The sequence below is a fragment of the Rhinoderma darwinii genome, chromosome 12, assembly GCF_050947455.1.
Source record: "Rhinoderma darwinii isolate aRhiDar2 chromosome 12, aRhiDar2.hap1, whole genome shotgun sequence".
In the NCBI taxonomy this organism is placed as follows: domain Eukaryota; kingdom Metazoa; phylum Chordata; class Amphibia; order Anura; family Rhinodermatidae; genus Rhinoderma; species Rhinoderma darwinii.
Genome location: NC_134698.1, coordinates 24,014,527 through 24,034,863, shown reverse-complemented (window position 1 = coordinate 24,034,863; position 20,337 = coordinate 24,014,527). Strand labels below are relative to the sequence as shown.

The 20,337-nt window shown below is 44.4% G+C and overlaps 1 protein-coding gene across 1 annotated transcript in view; it reads right to left on the bottom strand.

Annotated features, from left to right (window-relative positions):
* Positions 1-364: 364 nt before the first annotated feature.
* LOC142664427 (NACHT, LRR and PYD domains-containing protein 12-like) overlaps positions 365-20,337 on the bottom strand; it is a 197,193-nt gene continuing 177,220 nt past the window's right edge. The window contains exon 11 of the mRNA XM_075843495.1: positions 365-1,370. Coding sequence (XP_075699610.1) covers positions 1,286-1,370 — 85 coding nt within the window. The 3' untranslated portion in view covers positions 365-1,285. The remainder of the gene's footprint in view (positions 1,371-20,337) is intronic.

The following is a 20,337-nucleotide window of genomic DNA, read 5'->3' as shown; positions in this document are numbered from 1 at the left end:
CACATAAAATGACATGCCAGATTTGAAATATGGGCCCTGAGCCTTAAGGCCCAAACTAGGCTGCGTCATTAAAGGGTTAACTCTATTATCCCATATGAATAGATATCACAGCGCCGGTGTCAACAAACTCCACAAATTCTGGGATGTTTCGTGTAACCCCCTCCCCCTTATCTCTTTCCTTCCCATACTCTTGTACCATCTCCAAAGCAGAAATATTAAATCTACACGGCTCCCCATGGAAAAGTTGTATTGACGTCTGTCAGTGTGTGACTACTTACCTGCACATATGTGATAGAATTATGTAACATAACAGGTCACAGGACACAAACAATTACAATGGTAAAAGATGTTTATTTCACATGTGACTTAACCTCCAGCAAGACTTCAGGGCACACAACTAGCGGCAGAGCTCATTGTTAGAAGAGAATATTTATACAGAGGTACATGGATTAATCATCACTAAGATATAGGAGCATCTACCAGAACAACGTGTTACCTATATTATGTCCTATATACAGGAAACATCCGCTAACTCACAAGTTGGTGGTTCAGCGTAGCCTTACTACCTATGTCCTATATTCTGCTGCTGCTGGCCCAGGAAATCTATATACAATAGCATGGTATAGGAGGAGAACATGATTATCCTCAGTCACTTAATAGCTGGCAATTCCCTATGCCATACACCTACTATCCCCATGCCATACAGATGCTGTGTTTCTGTTACTTTCTTTGTATTCTGTCAGTCTTGTTTTCTTTTTCAGTGGATTTGCTTTTTAATAAATAGTTTAAAATGAGCTGTCCTTGTGTTGGACAGTCTGTCAGTCTGTCCTGGAGCTGATAACATGACACAGATGATCTGATCTCAGGGTTGGCCCACAGTTTGTCTTAATCTATGTATGGATTTTACAGGATAAAACACGGAGCTTATTACATAGATGGCGGCTGGAGGATCTAGAGACTTTCCACACTTCAGTCTATGATTCGTACATTGATATCCTAACCACAGACTGTCCACAAATACATTGTAGATATGAAGGTTCTGAGCGTATCTCACAGTTGTACAATCCATCTGTTATTTAATATGTAGGACTTGTCCCCGTTGAGGGCACTGGAAAAGAGAATTCCTGTAGGACGTCACCTTCGTTATAATATAAGAGGTTTCCTCCTCATCTGCAGATCAGAGATATTACCCATAAAGCACCAGGAAACACTTAATACTGGACCTCTGCAGAAGTATTGACCGGTTGTCTGCTCATCACAGATGGAAATCCAGGTTCTTGTTTGTTCAGTAAATCATCTTCAAATTTGGTTTGTGTCGTTCCAGGTTTCTTAAGGCTTCCTCCTCTTTAGATAATCCATTGCAACTCATACTAGAACAAAAAACAGAATCCGCTAGTGTTAGTGACTTTATATTGTAAGGATTTCACATGACCTCAGATTAGTCTTTGATCAGCCTGAAGATGGAATTTCAATTTTTAATTATCAGAAAACCCCTCCACACATAGCATTTTAGGAAAAACACAGCATTTTTTTCTCTTTTTTCTAATGTTTCGGCTATACGTTAATAGGCAAATATGAAACTCACTACAAAAAGTGCATTTTTCTTGTGCTGTCTTTTTCCACCTTAGGTTTGTTTTTCTTTTTCAAAATGCAGCAGCTTCTAGTTATGGCTTTCATGGCGTTTTTTACAAGCCCAAAAAATTGCCACAAAAGTGTGTGAAGAAAGTCTTAAGGATGCAGCTTATTTTACGCTCTTAGGACGCAGCAATTTTTATTTATTATTTTCTCGCCGCATCTCAAGAGGCATCGTTTTTTTTTTCCTATTCACGTATGTATTTTAATTCTTGTTTTTTTTCAGTTGCATTTTTCAATGGCACATATATATATATATATATATATATATATATATATATACACTACCGTTCAAAAGTTTAGGGTCACTTAGAAATTTCCTTATTTTTGAAAGAAAAGCACAGTTTTTTTCAATGAAGATAACATTAAATTAATCAGAAATACACTCTATACATTGTTAATGTGGTAAATGACTATTCTAGCTGCAAACGTCTGGTTTCTCATGCAATATCTACATAGGTGTATAGAGGCCCATTTCGCAACCATCACTCCAGTGTTCTAATGGTACATTGTGTTTGCTAACTGTGTTAGAAGGCTAATGGATGATTAGAAAACACTTGAAAACCCTTGTGCTATTATGTTAGCACCGCTGTAAACAGTTTTGCTGTTTAGAGGAGCTATAAAACTGACCTTCCTTTGAGCTAGTTGAGAATCTGGAGAATTACATTTGTGTGTTCGATTAAACTCTCCAAATGGCTAGAAAAAGAGATCTTTCATGTGAAACTCGACAGTCTATTCTTGTTCTTAGAAATGAAGGCTATTCCATGTGAGAAATTGCCAAGAAACTGCTGGATCCTACCATCCCCAGGTATATATGTAGGCTTAGTCCCAGTTCTGGGTGTATGTGCAGCGTAGGTTCCCACCTTACAGAGGTCGCCTTGTCGTGGCAGGTGGGCTAACACTTTTTGTTCAAAATGTGCACTAAGAACCTCCCTATTTGTAGGTAGATTTAGCTTTAGGGCATATCTATTTATATTTAGTGGTTTAGGTGGCATTAGTGTTGCAGGGTGCTGTCGCCATTTTTTATATCTGCTGTATATCTGCAGTCATAGGTGTTCTTGCACCTGCGTATTTTGTATCATTTAGTTGGAATGTGCTGTTCAATTTTTGTTGTGTTTATGGGATCCATATATGTGGGGTTAGTGACTGCCTCCACTTGTTGTTCTTGCACTCCTCCCATTCTGCCCTGGGTGATTTTAATCAGTTCAATGCTGTATCCTACCATCCCCAGGTATATATGTAGGCTTAGTCCCAGTTCTGGGTGTATGTGCAGCGTAGGTTCCCACCTTACAGAGGTCGCCTTGTCGTGGCAGGTGGGCTAACACTTTTTGATCAAAATGTGCACTAAGAACCTCCCTATTTGTAGGTAGATTTAGCTTTAGGGCATATCTATTTATATTTAGTGGTTTAGGTGGCATTAGTGTTGCAGGGTGCTGTCGCCATTTTTTTATATCTGCTGTATATCTGCAGTCATAGGTGTTCTTGCACCTGCGTATTTTGTATCATTTAGTTGGAATTTGCTGTTCAATTTTTGTTGTGTTTATGGGATCCATATATGTGGGGTTAGTGACTGCCTCCACTTGTTGTTCTTGCACTCCTCCCATTCTGCCCTGGGTGATTTTAATCAGTTCAATGCTGTATCCTACCATCCCCAGGTATATATGTAGGCTTAGTCCCAGTTCTGGGTGTATGTGCAGCGTAGGTTCCCACCTTACAGAGGTCGCCTTGTCGTGGCAGGTGGGCTAACACTTTTTGATCAAAATGTGCACTAAGAACCTCCCGATTCGTAGGTAGATTTAGCTTTAGTGCATATCTATTTATATTTAGTGGTTTAGGTGGCATTAGTGTTGCAGGGTGCTGTCGCCATTTTTTATATCTGCTATATATATATATATATATACACTACCGTTCAAAAGTTTAGGGTCACTTAGAAATTTCCTTATTTTTGAAAGAAAAGCACAGTTTTTTTCAATGAAGATAACATTAAATTAATCAGAAATACACTCTATACATTGTTAATGTGTTAAATGACTATTCTAGCTGCAAACATCTGGTTTTTAATGCAATATCTACATAGGTGTATAGAGGCCCATTTCCAGCAACCATCACTCCAGTGTTCTAATGGTACATTGTGTTTGCTAACTGTGTTAGAAGGCTAATGGATGATTAGAAAACACTTGAAAACCCTTGTGCAATTATGTTAGCACCGCTGTAAACAGTTTTGCTGTTTAGAGGAGCTATAAAACTGACCTTCCTTTGAGCTAGTTTAGAATCTTGAGCATTACATTTGTGGGTTCGATTAAACTCTCCAAATGGCTAGAAAAAGAGATCTTTCATGTGAAACTCGACAGTCTATTCTTGTTCTTAGAAATGAAGGCTATTCCATGCGAGAAATTGGCAAGAAACTGAAGATTTCCTACAACGGTGTGTACTACTCCCTTCAGAGGACAGCACACACAGGCTCTAACCAGAGTAGAAAGAGAAGTGGGAGGCCCCGCTGCACAACTGAGCAACAAGACAAGTACATTAGAGTCTCTAGTTTGAGAAATAGACGCCTCACATGTCCTCAACTGGCAGCTTCATTAAATAGTACCCGCAAAACGCCAGTGTCAATGTCTACAGTGAAGAGGCGACTCCGGGATGCTGGCCTTCAGGGCAGAGTGGCAAAGAAAAAGCCATATCTGAGACTGGCTAATAAAAGGAAAAGATTAATATGGGCAAAAGCACACAGACATTGGACAGAGGAAGATTGGAAAAAAGTGTTATAGACAGACGAATCGAAGTTTGAGGTGTTTGGATCACACAGAAGAACATTTGTGAGATGCAGAACAACTGAAAAGATGCTGGAAGAGTGCCTGACGGTGATGTGATGGTCTGGGGTTGCTTTGGTGCTGGTAAAGTGGGAGATTTGTACAAGGTAAAAGGGATTTTGAATAAGGAAGGCTATCACTCCATTTTGCAACGCCATGCCATACCCTGTGGACAGCGCTTGATTGGAGCCAATTTCATCCTACAACAGGACAATGACCCAAAGCACACCTCCAAATTATGCAAGAACTATTTATGGAAGAAGCAGGCAGCTGGTATTCTATCTGTAATGGAGTGGCCAGCGCAGTCACCAGATCTCAACCCCATAGAGCTGTTGTGGGAGCAGCTTGACCGTATGGTACGCAAGAAGTGCCCATCAAGCCAATCCAACTTGTGGGAGGGGCTTCTGGAAGCATGGGGTGAAATTTCTCCCGATTACCTCAGCAAATTAACAGCTAGAATGCCAAAGGTCTGCAATGCTGGAATTGCTGCAAATGGAGCATTCAAAGACCAAAGCAAAGTTTGAAGGAGAAAATTATTATTTCAAATAAAAACCATTATTTCTAACCTTGTCAATGTCTTGACTATATTTTCTAGTCATTTTGCAACTCATTTGATAAATAGAAGTGTGAGTTTTCAAAAGACAAAATTGTCTGGGTGACCCCAAACTTTTGAACGGTAGTGTGTATATATATAAAATCAAACAAACCATCCCCCCCCCCCATGGGGGATAGAAAAAGTATTTGTTTTGTGATTGTTTTTGCGCTGTTTACGGTGCAGTATATATAAAATTAACATTTTATTCTCTGTATTAGTTATTGTATAGGTTTTATCTTTTAGAACTTTTGCACAATAAACGCATGTTTAACGGTGTATATACATAAAGGGTTTTTATTTTTGCCGCGTAAATACATCCTTCTGAAAATATTATTTTAATCATTCTTTTCTAAGTCTTAAATTGATGCCGTTTGCGATGAGGTATAAATGACATAACGTCATTCTGCAGGTCGCAATGATTACAGCAATACCAAATTGTCTTTGTTTTACTATTGATCAATAAAAGCATTTTTTTTTAAAAAAATTAACCCCTTAATTACCAAGCTCGTGTGGACCTTAATGAACACGCCAGATTTTTCAAATCTGATCTCAAATCTGGTATGTCTGACTTTATCAGAGAGTAATTCTGCAATAGTTTTGCATATCCAAGTAATTCTGACATTGGTTTTTGTCAAATGTTGTACTTTATTTTAGTGGTAAAAGTAGACTGATACGATTTGTGTAAAATTAATTAAATACCAAAATGTATGAAATTTTGTTAAAATATAAAATCTTTCCCTATTTTGGACGGCAATAATGTCACATGTACATACTTACTGTACACTTAGATATATCTATCTCTATCCCTCTTTACTCTATTTTGGCAGCACTTTTGAAAAAACAATAACAAACATTTAATAATAATTTTATAAATTTTATCTTCCTGCTTCAAGCCAAGTTTTCAGAGGCTGAATGATGGAAACCCCCATAAATGACCCAATTTTGAAAACTACACCCCCTTAACTCCTTCCCGCTCAGCACTATTACCTCGAGCTGAGCGCATCGTTTGCACTCAGCTCCGTAAATGTACTGACCTGAATAAACACGGCGCCATTTAATCCCGGCACGTGTTTGAACTGTGATACCTGCTGTTTCCTACAGCCGGCTATCACAGCTCAATACTTCAGGACCAATTGCGGTGGTCCCGCCCTGGCGATCGAGGCTATTGGTTAGTCAGTGACTACTAACCAATAGCAGCGATCGCATACATAATTTCCTGCCCTAGACCTCACATCTTCCCGCACCCGACCTGAACTTCTGTTGGCGTTAGAGAGTAGTTCAGAGCGGTTGTGTCAAGAGAATTGTGCAGAAAAACTTGAAAAAGTTACTTTTTTGCACTTCCCATCTGCTCCATCCACTTCCCACTCCTGTCCTCCTCCTCGTGTTCCCCTTGTCATCCCCGGTTTTGGTCAGTAATCTCCGATCACTGACCACTTCTTAGTCTCCAGGGCCACATTTCTTTTTCTCTGTGGATTATTTTTTTTCTTTATAAAATACAAAAAAATATATAAAAATTATTAAAATGAAAAAAAAGTTAGTTTAGAAAGTTATCATCTAGCTAGTTTAGTATTAGATAGTGTCAGGGGAGCGTCAAAAAGTGTAGTTAGGTTTAGTGTCAGGGAATTTAGCGTCCAGAATCGGTCACCGTAGTTAGTTTAAGGCCTCATTTACACGATCGTGATTTACGTGCCTGCGACGCGCGTGCTTTTCACGTGTGTCGTACGCACCTATGTAAGTCTATGGGGCAGTGCAGACAGTCCGTGATTTTTGCGCAGCGTGAGTGCGTTGCGTAAAACTCACGACATGTCCTATATTCGTTCGTGTCCTATAAGTCAATGGGTGTGTGAAAACCATGCATGTCACACGGAAGCACTTCCGTGGGACGAGCGTGATTCGCGCAACAGCTGTCAAACTCTGATTGTAAACAGAAAAGCACCACGTGCTTTTCTGTTTACAAACATCCAAACGGAGTGTCATAATGATGGCGGCTGCACGAAAATCACGTAGCCGCGCATCATACGCTGATGACACATGGAGCTGTTAAGTGCCTTTTGCGCACGCAAAACGCCACATTTTTTGCGTGCGCAAAACGCACACGCTCGTCTAAACCAGGCCTTAGCGTTAGGGATCCATCACTGTAGTTAGGTTGTGTCAGGGAAGCTCGGAATAATCGTGTTAGATTTAGCGCCAGGGAAGCTCGGAATAATCTAGTTAGGTTTAGCGCCAGGGAAGCTCAGAATACTCTAGTTAGATTTAGGTCAGGGATTCGTCACCGTAGTTAGGCTTAGTGTCAGGGAAGTTGGGAAAAACCTAGTTCGGTTTAGTGTTCGGAAACCTTGCCCATGTTAGTTTTAGTGTAGGGAAGTCCACTCATTCTATAAAAAAAAAAAAAGTTTTGTGTAGCATCCTATTGCTTTTAGTTAGGGAATTATATTTTTATTTTCTGTTTTTCTAAAGTTTTTTTTCTTTTTTTTTTTGCTGTATTCACAATACACGTGTCTAAGCACACAATTTACACGTGTCTAAGCACACAATTTACACGTGTCACACAAATAATAAAGATGTCCCAAAGGTAATTTTCTGCTGAAGAGGCCTATGCATTTCTTGCCTCCGACACAGACTGGTGATGAGACTTTTTTTTATGTGTCAACAAACTCATCTAGTGATGAAGAGGAGGGACCACCACCACAGTTGAAACCCCCGAGAGAAAAGTGACCCCCGTCGCAGTTGAAACCCCCGAGCAAAGTGACCCCCATATGGACCCCCACACCAGACAATTATGAACCCCAAATTCCCGAGTATACGGGTAGTCCTGGGATCAAATTTAATACGGCAGTACTCGGTGAGATGATGACTTGATAGAGCTTATTTATAGACAAATTTATATGCCCAACAGTATATAACGAAGAACCCCACATCATTTTAAGCCCAATACCACAGGTGGACCCCTGTAGATGCACAGCTGCTCCGGAAGTAATAGGAGCCGGTGTGTGCAGCAACATAGGTCACAGAAGAAAGGAAAAAGAGCCTGCCAACTGCGACGCCAATCATCCCGCGGAAGCTAGGGAGAAGATCAAAGAGAGATAATTACCATATTGAGAGGAGACTACGTCCAAGCCCGGGTTTTATACTACGTCAGCCATATTGGAGGTGGCATATGACGATATAAATAGTCATAGGAGTAGTAATCTTTTAAAATATACAAGGGCATTCAGAATAAACTAATTATGAAGAAGAAAAAATCTATAAAGAAGTAGGATTAGGGGACATTCACATTGAACATTCTGGAGCAGTTTTGCTGTTCTTACAGTTGATCTCCACATTTACGGGCCGTGCTCCCATTATTAAGTATGGGAGCATGGTCCGTAAAATCAAAAAATAGGACATGTCCTATTTTTTACGGAAGCGTTTCGGACACCTTCCCCTAAATATACAGGAAGGTGTCCGTGGCCAATAGAAATGAATGGGTCGCTACTTTGATTGGCAATTACAGTCCATAAATGCAGATCAAAAATACGGTTGTGTGCATGAGGCCCAACCCTAACATGCTGGTTACTGTATCTAAGCCATATCATGTTTAATACTATATATTCTGTATGTCACCCCCCCGCAAATCTTTGCCAGGCAACCTGGGGCAGAGGGGTTAACTATGATAGGTACAGGTTTGGCCGAAGAGGGGTTAATTGTGATGGGGACAGGTCTGGCTGGAGAGGGGATAATTGTGCTGGGAACAAGTCTGGCAGGAGAGGGGATAATTGTGCTGGGGACAGGTATGGCAGGAGAGGGGTTAATTGTGCTGGGGACAGGTCTGGCAGGAGAGGGATAAATTGTGCTGGGGACAGGTCTGGCTGGAGAGGGGTAACTGCGATGCCTTGTCCATTGCTTTTGTCTTTCCTCTAGGTTGGTAACATTAGTGCCATCCTCTAATTCTGACCAGTCCTGATCACATGCCACCCCAACCACCAGTGGTAAGTACAGCGCCATCCATTGTGATGTTGTGTCATTTACCAGGCTGGATTTTCTCCATAACCGGTTAGTTGATATCTGGTTCCCTTGTTTAACCAGAACAGATATTTGCAGCTTTCTTCCACAAACAGCGCCACATCTGTCCACGGGTCGGCTGTGATATTGTCCATTCCCTTCAATGGAGCGGAGTTGCAATACAACATATAACCCATTGACAGATGTGGCGCTGTTTTAGAAGAAAAGCGGAGATGTTTTTCTAACCTTCTACATCCTCTTAATATCACCCATTTGGAAAGGTTTTCCTTATTCCCCTCCCCAATGTGTTATAGAAGTTGTAAAACTTCACACAGAACAGTTTTTATTACGTTCTAATTGGTGGGGGTCCTGACAAGTGAATAGGTCTGTGCTGCACATAGCTGGGAGGGCATCAGTGCTTATACAGGGCTGTGGTCTCTTCATTCTTAGGTGTGGTGGGTCGTATAACCCTTTATTTAGCCCGACCTGTTATTTTATATCAATCCCTTAGATCTAACTGATCAGTATACGCTAAATAGTGACTGAGATTTCAAGTCCCCTAGGGGGATTAATAAAAAGTGTAAAAAAAAAGTTGAACAAAGTTTTCAGTAGTGAAAAAAAAAAAATAATTAAAAAGTAAAAAAAAATCTTTCCAATTTCCTCTAAAGTAAAAAATAAACAAAATTGGTAACGCTGTGTCCATAAAAGTCCGAACTATTACAATATACCGTTATTTAACGCGCACGGTGAATGCTGTAAAAAGAAAAATTTAAACGCCAGAATTGCTGTTTTTTGGTCAATTTAGCGATAAAAAAGAATGTAATAAAAAGTGATCAAAAAGACGTATGTACCAAAAAACTACCAATATAAACCACAGTTCGTGCCGCAAAAAATAACCCCTTACACCGCTCAATCGACGAAAAAATGAAAAAGTTATGGCTTTCAGAATAGTTTTTTCTTTGTAAAAGGAGTTAAAAAACTATATAAATTTGGTATCGTCGTAATGGTATTGACTAGCAGAATAAAGTCAATTCGTCGTTTTTACCACACGGTGAAAGATGTAAAAAAATGAAACCCCCAAAAAAAAACATACGGAGGAATGGCAGTTTTTTTCCAATTCCACCCCAAATAGATTTTTTTTCTTCAGATTCCCAGTACATTATATGGTAATTTAAATAGTTCCAATAGAAACTACAAGTCATCCCTCAAAAAACAAGCCTTCACGGGGGGCGGAGCTTGCTGTGCTGAGTGATGGTAGAGTGATCCCGGAGCTCTACCTCACACTCGTCAAAACTAGCTAATCACACCGACTGCTACCTTTCAGAGATGGTGAAAAAAGGGGAAAGACAGGAACAAGGATACCCAAGGTACCCCTTGGCACCCTAAATCCTTACCTGAGATGAATAAATTATTTCGGAAGAAAGGCGCCTCGCCGGCGGGGAAATCCAAAGTGGTGCCGGTCCTCTCGCAAGAGGAACAACGTGCAGATGACTCGGACAACTCTTATGCCCCTTCTGACTGTGTGGGGAACGCGGATGCCGAACCTATTTCCAGGGCTTACCTTAAAGAGACCCTGCTGCAGGCCCTTACTCCGGTGATGAACAATCTCATGGAGAAAAAACAGACATGCATCAAATTGGACATCGGGTCCTGGCTTTGGAGGAGACGCAGGCTTTGGAGGAGGCGCAGGCTTCTGTTATGAATCACAGAACTGTGACGGATCATACTGCACACTTGAATGGCTTATATTTGCACCTGGAGGATCAGGAGAATCGTAGTAGGAGGAAGAATGTCAGGCTACAAGGTATCCCAGAGTCGGTCGCTATGGATTCATTACCAGGTACTGTCTTATAGATTTTTACCTCCTTGATAGGAGTGGATCGGGTGGCATCGTCGATCATTGAGAAGATTCATAGGGCGCTCAGGCCTAAACCCGCTGCCACGGAGCCTCCACGGGATGTTATATGTGGAATTCTCAGCTTTGTGCACACGGAGGCAATTTTGAAGGCTGCTAGGGATGCTCCGGAGATAATGTTTGTATGAACTAAACTTGCGCTATTTCAGGATCTTGCAGCTAGTACGTTGGCGATGCGCCGCATCTTAAAGCCCGTCACGGATGCTCTACGGGCTCATAATTTGCCGATAAGATGGCTTTTTCCGTTTGGGCTGGCGACTATAAAAGCGGGGAGACAGAGAACGATTCGCACGCCTGAAGACCAAGAGCGAGCGTGGCAAACGTTGGACTTGAGTCCTATAGCTGTCCCTTCCTGGATTCCGGTGGCAATGGATCTCTCGCTACCTAAATCATGCCAGCCATGGCAACCCATGGTGAATCCTAAGTCGCCCAAGACGAAGAAGCGTCTCGCCTCTGTAGCTAACACCTGATTTCGTGATGGAACTTTGTGTTGGCTACTGCTCATTGTGGTCTCGGAGTTGCCGTGGGAATTTAACATTTCTTATGTGATGATTTGATTGGGCATTCGGTGGAGTTATTTTAGGTTAAGATGGTTCTACCTATGTGATTGTGTGTCCACTTACTTTAGCCTTTCTTCTATTTTTCCTTCCTTCCCCTACCCTCTCCCCCCTTTTTTTGTTTCCCTATCCTTTTATTCACTTTTCCTCCCGCCCCCTTTTTTCTTCCACCCCTCCCCTCCCCTTCTTCCCCTCCTTACCCCCCCTTCTTTTCTTTCCTCTCGCATCCATCTCCAACCCAACTTATCTTTTCTTTTCCCCCTTCCTCCCTTTCCCCTCCTCTTTTTCTCTTCCACCTTTCTTGTACTCCCCTTCTTCTTTTTATTCTGACGGCTAGCTTCAGACAAATTGAATCTGTTTTAATCCTTATGCTCCTTAGGTACTAAGTTCTAACTGGACAATAGGTTTCATATATTCTGAAATAATACATTCTTTTTATATGCACTTTGGTGTTTATGTGTAACTGATAAGTCTTATGCATCTTAGTTTTGATGTAGTGTTGTTCATCTCATGGTGGGCTTTTTCTCTCCACCCCTCAGGCAGGGGCTGTTTATGATGCCTCTGTCTTGGGTTACTGCACCTCCTAATTCCGAGGATTTCATTTGATTTAATGTATTTTATTTTTTATTTTCTTTATTATGCTCATTATTATTTTTATTTGATCTCTTATGTATGTTTGTGGCATTGTATCTCTCGGATGATGGTCTACTCTTTGGTCGCTTGCTATAATGCTTATTGGTCAGAGACATAGAAGGAGAAGTTAAAATTTTGCTCTTTTAACGTGAAGGGCTTGAATTCCCCTCAGAAGAGGTCCAGGTTCTTTAGTTCTTTATGGCTTCATGTTCCTGAAATTTTATTTCTGCAGGAAACACATTTTAGGCCTGATCACATTCCTACGCTACCCGTTAGTACTTACTCGCAATGGTTTCACAGTACTTACTCATCTAAGTCAAGGGGGGTTTCTATCGCTATTCACAAGAATGTCCCTTTTCAAGTAGAGGCATCCATGATGGATGAGGGGGGACGATATATTTTTTTGGAAGGACAAGTATTTGGTATGAAGATTACGTTAGCTAACCTATACGCTCCTAATGTTGGTCAATATAGATGGCTGCGGTCTACCCTCTTGTCCCTTAAGTCCTTTTCGGAGGGTCAACTTATTTTGGGGGGGAGACTTTAATGTCTCTTTTGATTTACCAATCGACTCAACCTCCTTGGTTCAGACTCTATCCCCCTCGATACTTCGTAAGCTCAAATTTCTTATGTCTAGATTGGGAAAGGGTTGATGCTTGGCGGGTTGGTAACCCATCGGTTAAAGATTATACATTCTATTCTGCTCCCCATGGTACTTATCATAGAATAGACTATTTTTTCCTTCCTTTATCTTTGTTGCCAAACTTGCAGCGCGCTGATATAGGGAGTCTTATGGTTTCGGATCATGCACCGGTGTGTATTACTTTGCAATTGGGGTGTGTTCCTCAACGGGATTGGGTCTGGAGACTGAATGACACCAGGGCCGCCATCAGGAATTTCAGGGCCCCCTACAGCTAAATTTTCTGGGCCCCCCTACCGTGGCACCGCCTGTTAACGGTACTCCGTCCAGAACTATATCATGGTACCCAGGGCCGCCATCAGGGGGGGTATTAGGGGTACTGATGTGAGAGGCCCGGCCAAACCTAATTGAAAGGGGGGCCCGGCAAACTGCCGCGACTTGCCTTTGGTAGAAAAAAAACAGGCCCCTGCAATGGGGCCCATTTTTTTCACCAAAAGAATGTCGTGAGCTGCGTGCCCCCCTTTCAATTAGGTTTGGCCGGGCCTCTCACATCAGTACCCCTAATACCCCCCCTGATGGCGGCCCTGGGTAGCATGGGGGTCGTCATGGGGGCCGTCAAAGACCGCCGCCCGTGCGACCGATCGCGCGCACCCGCAAACTCCCGCGCATGCGCACCCACGACCGCCTGGAACCGCGCACCGAATTTTGAGGCAGATTTTGACCTGCCCACACTATCTTGCCGCGTTTTTTGCCCGCGGCGATTGAGGACAGCAGACAAAAAACGCAGGGAAAAATGCATTTTCTGCCTCCCATTGATTTCGATGGGAGGTCAGAGGCAGAATCGCGGCAAGAAAGGACGTGCTGCTTTTTCTTTTTCTTTTTTCCGCGACTGGCTCCCATTGATTTCAGATTAAATCAATGGGAGGCAGTTTTGGAAGTTGTTTGGTGCTGATTCTGACGCAGTGTCCGAGTCAATATCAAGGCCCAAAAACTCTGTGAACTGGGCCTTATTGTTAGGGCTTATTCAGACGAACGTGTAATACATCCGTGCAACGTGCGTGATTTTCACGCGCCTCGCACGGACCTATGTTACTCTAAGGGGCCGTTCAGACTGTCAGTGATTTTCACGCAGCGTGTGTCCGTGTGTCCGCTGCGTAAAACTCACGACATGTCCTATATTTGTGCATTGTTCGAGCATCACGCACCCATTGAAGTCAATGGGTGCGTGAAAATCACGGCCAGCACTTCCGCAGCAGTATAAACTATGAATGAAAACAGAAAAGCACCACGTGCTACAAACATACAAACAGAGTGTCATAATGATGGCGGCTGCACGAAAATCACGCAGCCACGCATCATACGCTGCTGACACACGGAGCTGTTATGGATCTTTTGCATGCGCAAAACGCCACGTTTTTGCGCGCGCAAATAGCACACGCTCGTGTAAATCCGGCCTTAGGGTAGGAACACACCAGGCATGAACACTGCAGATTTTATGCAGCACATTTTATTGTGGATAATCCGCAGCGTATTACAGTCGCAGCAGAGTGGGTCAGATATGAACAAATGTCATCCACACGCTGCAAAAATAATGGACCTGCAGTGTGGCTTTTGGCTTTTTAAGCAGCAGCGTGTCAATGTATTCTGTGGAATCGCTGCTCCTCTGTTGCGGAAATGCCGCGGTTCTGCCGCAAAAATCACACATGAGAAAAAAAAAATGTACTTTTTTAAATTGATAAAGTTTAGACTTGCCCCGGCCGTAGTCCTGGTGACGCGATCCTCTATTCTTAGCGCAGCCCGGCCTCCTGTCATGACGTTTCATCCCATGTGACTGCTGCAGCGGTCACATGGTCTACAGCGTCATCCCAGGAGGCGGGGCTACGTTCAGAAGAGGGAGATGCGTCACCAGGACTATGGCCGGGGCAAGTCTAAACTTTTTTTTCCCTGCAGGATTCCCGCAGCGGACACGCCTCACCAAACCTGCGCCACTATTTGGTGCGGTTTTGCTGGCAGAATTCCCTGCGGCTACCGGGGTGGATAAGCTGTGTAGTTTTACTCAGCATATCCGCCTAGTGTGTCCCTTATGATGCCGCTCCTGGAGCTGCTGCCGGTCTCTAAATAGGCAGTTGGTCCAGTAGAATTTGGAATTATTTTTTTTTGTGAACCAGCTTAAAAAAATACAAAACTTTTGTGTTAGGGCCTGTTCACATCACCGTTCACTTCCGCTCCGGGTTTCCGTCTGAGGTTTCCGTCGGGTGAACCCCTGCAACGGAAAGTGAAAGTGACAGCACAGCTTCCGTCACCATTAGCGCAGTCGACTACGCTATTGATTCCGTCCGAAAACCAGCCAGAATGGTGACGAACGGAAACCATTAGCGATGTTTCCGTCACCATTGAGATCAATGGTGACTGAAACGGAAGCTGTGCTGTCACTTTCCGTTGCGGGCTTCACCGACGGAAACCTCAGACGGAACCCCGGAACGGAAGCGAACGGTGATGTGAACAGGCCCTAACACAAAAGTTTTGTATTTTTTTAAGCTGGTTCACAAAAAAAAATAATTCCAAATTCTACTGGACCAACCGCCTATTTATATGTAACCCAGCAAAAGGATTGTATGGCATTGAGAAATGGGAGGTTGTGGCCGGCCACTAGAGGGCGCTGTGAGGTTAGTACATCGACAGTGTTTAGTGTGTGGAGTGATATACAAGAGAGGTCTAGTGAGGAAGTGTCTGGAGAGAGGTCTGAGAAGCGCTGGACAGGAAGAGACAGAGACTGGACTGAGAGAGCTGTAGCAAGTAAGGAAGACATTGTGACTCAGATAACTGTAAAAGATAAAGAGCATTCTGGCCAGCAGCAGAGCATAAGTAATGTGAAGTATCAGACACGCATTTACTGGAGTTCCAAGTTAAGGAGATCCGGCTGAAGTTAAGAAGAGAGTGTTTAGAGCAAGAAGCTGAAGACGCCATTTTGAGCATAAGGTAACATAGAGCCATTAACTGCCGGATCATCAGAGAGTGCATTGTATTACATTGCCGGACCTCAAAGATCACATTACACTAAACCTGGAAGCTAAGAGACTTTATTATCCTAAGGCACCGGATAAAGAGAACATATTTTAATCATTACGGATTATAAGAGACTGTGTTATATTGAAGTGCCGGATAAAAGCAGAGACTGTATTGTTTACCGAGCACCAGTTATATTTTGCCTAGAGCTCAAGTTTTTGACTGTTGTCATATTTTCTGCATGTTCAGTAAAGACAAAACGAATATAATCCCGGTGTCAGTAATTATTGTCCTTAAAGTCATATTACATATAGACCGGCAGCAGCTCCAGGAGCGACATCATAAGGGACACACTAGGCGGATATGCTGAGTAAAACGACACAGCTTATCCGCCCCGGTAGCCGCAGGGAATTCTGCCAGCAAAACCGCACCAAATAGTGGCGCAGGTTTCGTGAGGCATGTCCGCTGCGGGAATCCTGCAGGGAAAAAAAAGTTTAGACTTGCCCCGGCCGTAGTTTAGGTGACGCATCTCTCTCTTCTGAACGTAGCACCGCCTCCTGGGATGACGCTGTAGACCATGTGACCGCTGCAGCAGTCACATGGGATGAAACGTCATGACAGGAGGCGGGGCTGCGCTAAGAATAGAGGATCGCGTCACCAGGACTACGGCCGGGGTAAGTCTAAACTTTATCAATTTAAAAAAGTACCTTCTTTTTTTTTTCTCATTTGTGATTTTTGCGGCAGAACCGCAGCATTTCCGCAACAGAGGAGCAGCGATCCCACAGAGTACATTGACACGCTGCGGCTTAAAAAGCCAAAAGCCACACTGCAGGTCCATTTTTTTATGCAGCGTGTGGATGAGATTTGTTCACATCTCATCCCCTCTGCTGCGACTGTGATACGCTGCGGATTATCCACAATAAAATGTGTTGCATAAAATCCGCAGTGTTCATGCCTAGTGTGTTCCTACCCTAAGGCCGGATTTACAAAAGCGTGTGCTTTTTGCGCGCGCAAAAAACGTGGCATTTTTTCGCATGCAAAAGATCCATAACAGCTCCGTGTGTCAGCAGTGTATGATGCGCGGTTGCGTGATTTTCGCGCAGCCGCCATCATTATGACACTGTTTGTATGTTTGTAGCACGTGGTGCTTTTCTGTTTTCATTCATAGTTTATACTGCTGCGGAAGTGCTGGGCGGGATTTTCACGCACCCATTGACTTCAATGGGTGCGTGATGCGCGAAAAATGCACAAATATCGGACATGTCGTGAGTTTTACGCAGCGGACACACGGACACACGCTGCATGAAAATCACTGACCGTCTGCACGACCCCATAGAGTAACATAGGTCCGTGCGAGGCGCGTGAAAATCACGAACGTTGCACGGATGTATTACACGTTCGTCTGAATAAGCCCTAACAATAAGGCCCAGTTCACAGAGTATTTGGGCCTTGATATTGACTCGGACACTGCGTCAGAATCAGCACCAAACAACTTCCAAAACCGCCTCCCATTGATTTAATCTGAAATCAATGGGAGCCAGTCGCGGAAAAAAGAAAAAGCAGCACGTCCTTTCTTGCCGCGGTTCCGCCTCTGACCTCCCATCGAAATCAATGGGAGGCAGAAAATGCATTTTTCGCAGCGTTTTTTTGCCTGCTGTCCTCAATCGCCGCGGGCAAAAAACGCAGCAAAAAAACGCGGCAAGATAGTGTGGGCAGGTCAAAATCTGCCTCAAAATTCTTTAAGGAATTTTGAGGCAGATTTTTTTTCTGCCTGCAAAATACTTTGTGTGAACAGGGCCATACATAAACAGCACTTTGACACACTTTACTCACCGTGTCAGAAGAGCTGCTGCTCCCACTCCAGTCCTCTTCAGGCGAGGTCCTTCAGGCGAGGTCTTCCAGGCGAGGTCTTCGGTCCAGACGTCCAGTCCTTCACCTCCAGCCAGGCTCCAGGTAAGTTGGGTCCATGTGTGTCCGCGGTTGCGCGCGCTTCGTTCGCGATCGCGGGTGCGCGCGTGCTGTCGAGGCTGCGTGCGTGCTGTTGCTTCTGCGAGCGCCCGTGCTGTCGCGGTTGCGCGCTTTTGCCGGGTGCGTGCTCGGACGGTCGCGAGTTTGCGGGTGCGCGTGATCGGTCGGCGGTGTTTGACGGCCCCCATGAGAGGGGGGGCCCGCAGCTCACGACATTCATTTGGTGAAAAAAACGGGCCCCTTTGCAGGGGCCCGTTTTTTTCTACCAAAGACAAGTCGCAGCAGTGGCCGGGCCCCCCTTTCAATTAGGTTTGGCCGGGCCCCTCACACCACTACTCCTAATACCCCCCTGATGGCGGCCCTGAATGACACAATCATAGAACACGCTGAGAATAGTGAGTCTCTTGCCTCCAAGTTAAAGGAATTTTTTCAATTTAATGACTTCCCACAAGTCTCCAGGACCATACTATGGGAGACACATAAAGCCTATATGAGGGGGGAGCTTATTGCCTTAGCTTCTTACCTTAAGAAACAAAGATCAAAACACATTGTAAGATTATAGTCACAGATTTCCAATACTGAAGGGGTGCATAAACGGACGAGTTCCCTTCTAGACTATAGATCGCTTTGTTCATTACGCCAAGAACCCTCGAGACCTTCTTAATTAAAAAGCCACCAAGGCGTATCGGGCAGCTTGTAGTCAGACATATATGCATGGGGATAAGGGCTCTAAATTGATGACTAGGTTAATTAAGCAAAGGCAATCCAAGGTGTTTATAGATGCTGTTAAAAATGATCAGGGAGAGAGAGTGACATCAACACCACATATAGCCAAGGCCTTCAGACTTTTTATTCCAAGTATAATTTGAATGATTCCTCCGTGGGGACTCCTCTTCCTATGTCAGACCGGAAAGAATGCATAACTGCATTTTTGTCAGCTTTATCAGCTCCCCACCTTTCCGATGTACAATGTGAAGTGCTTTTAGCGCCAATTACGGAGGAGGAGGTGGGAAAGACTTTGGACTCCATTCCGTCAGGAAAAAGTCCAGGCCCGGATGGCTTGCCTATTTCCTTTTATAAAAAATTTCGGACACAGCTAATTCCTAAATTAACGGAGGTCTGCAATTCTTTACTGCAGGGCTCCTCTCTTCCTAAACAGTCTTTGGAAGCGTTTGTTACTATTCTTCCTAAGGAGGGGAAGGATCCCGAGCAGTGTGGAAGCTATAGACCCATCTCGCTCTTAAACTGCGACGTCAAATGGTGGGCGAAAATTTTGGCACGGCGTATGCAGCCACTCTTGCCCTTAATTGTTGGAGATGAGTGTAATGGCAGGAAGGAGATGAAGGGAAAGTGAGCCCTAATCTACCCACCGCCCTGTCCCTGCCTACTTGCAACGACCCGCCCTAGGCGACGGGGTACAACTGGGCGGCGGTCCCTACGCTGTCTAAGTGCACGGGAGAACAAACAGGGAACACGCAAGGGAAGGGGCAGTAGCCACGGAACGCCGCGAGGAAACGGAGCGGTGAATGAGTAGTCAGGACCAGGATGAAGTGGAGTATACCAAAGTGAGCACGGAGAAGGAAGCAAGCCAGGGGCAAAGCAAAGCAGGTTAAGCGGAACTGCAGCAAGGCAGAAGCACGGCAGAAGCAGGCTGGAGCAAGCAGCAGTGGGGCCAGGAATCCAGAAGAATTACAAGCACTGAGGAAGAGAGCACGGCAGGTAATAAAGGACAGGGGGCGGAGCTAACTCCGACTGACCAGGCCGCGATAGGCTCTCCCACTCCTGAGCCTGCCACCCTGGTTGGTGGGAGATGGTGTCAGTCGAACAGGTCTGGCCTCAGGTGTGGATTGATTAATCCCAGGAGTATACCTAGACGTAGTACCTGGCAGATCCCTAACAGTACTCCCCCTTTTATGAGGGGCCACCGGACCCTTACTAAGAGGACCCGGTTTAGTAGGGAAGAGAAGGTGGAACCTCCTGATCAATACCCCAGCGTGAACATCACGGGCAGGTACCCAAGTCCTCTCCTCCGGCCCGTATCCTCTCCAATGGACCAGGTACTGGAGGGAGCCCTGGACCATCCTACTGTCCATAATCTTGGCCACCTCAAATTCCACCCCCTCAGGGGTGAGAACGGGAACAGGAGGTTTCCTCGAGGGGGACCAGGACGGGGAGCAGCGTTTAAGGAGGGAGGCATGGAAGACGTCATGTATGCGAAAGGATGGGGGCAGCTCCAGACGGAAGGATACAGGGTTGAGGACTTCAATGATCTTATAAGGTCCAATAAATCGGGGAGCAAACTTCCTGGACGGGACCTTAAGGCGCAAGTTCCTGGACGACAACCAGACCAAATCCCAGACGACAAACCGGGGGTTAGCAGAACGTCTACTATCCGCCTGAATCTTTTGTGCGCTCTGGGACGCCTCTAGGTTCTTCTGAACCTGGGCCCAGACAGTGCACAGTTCCCGATGAACATCCTCTACCTCAGGATTATTGGAACAACCAGGGGAAACGGAGGAGAACCTTGGGTTAAACCCGAAATTACAGAAAAACGGGGAGACCCCTGACGAGTTACTGACCCGGTTATTCAGGGAAAATTC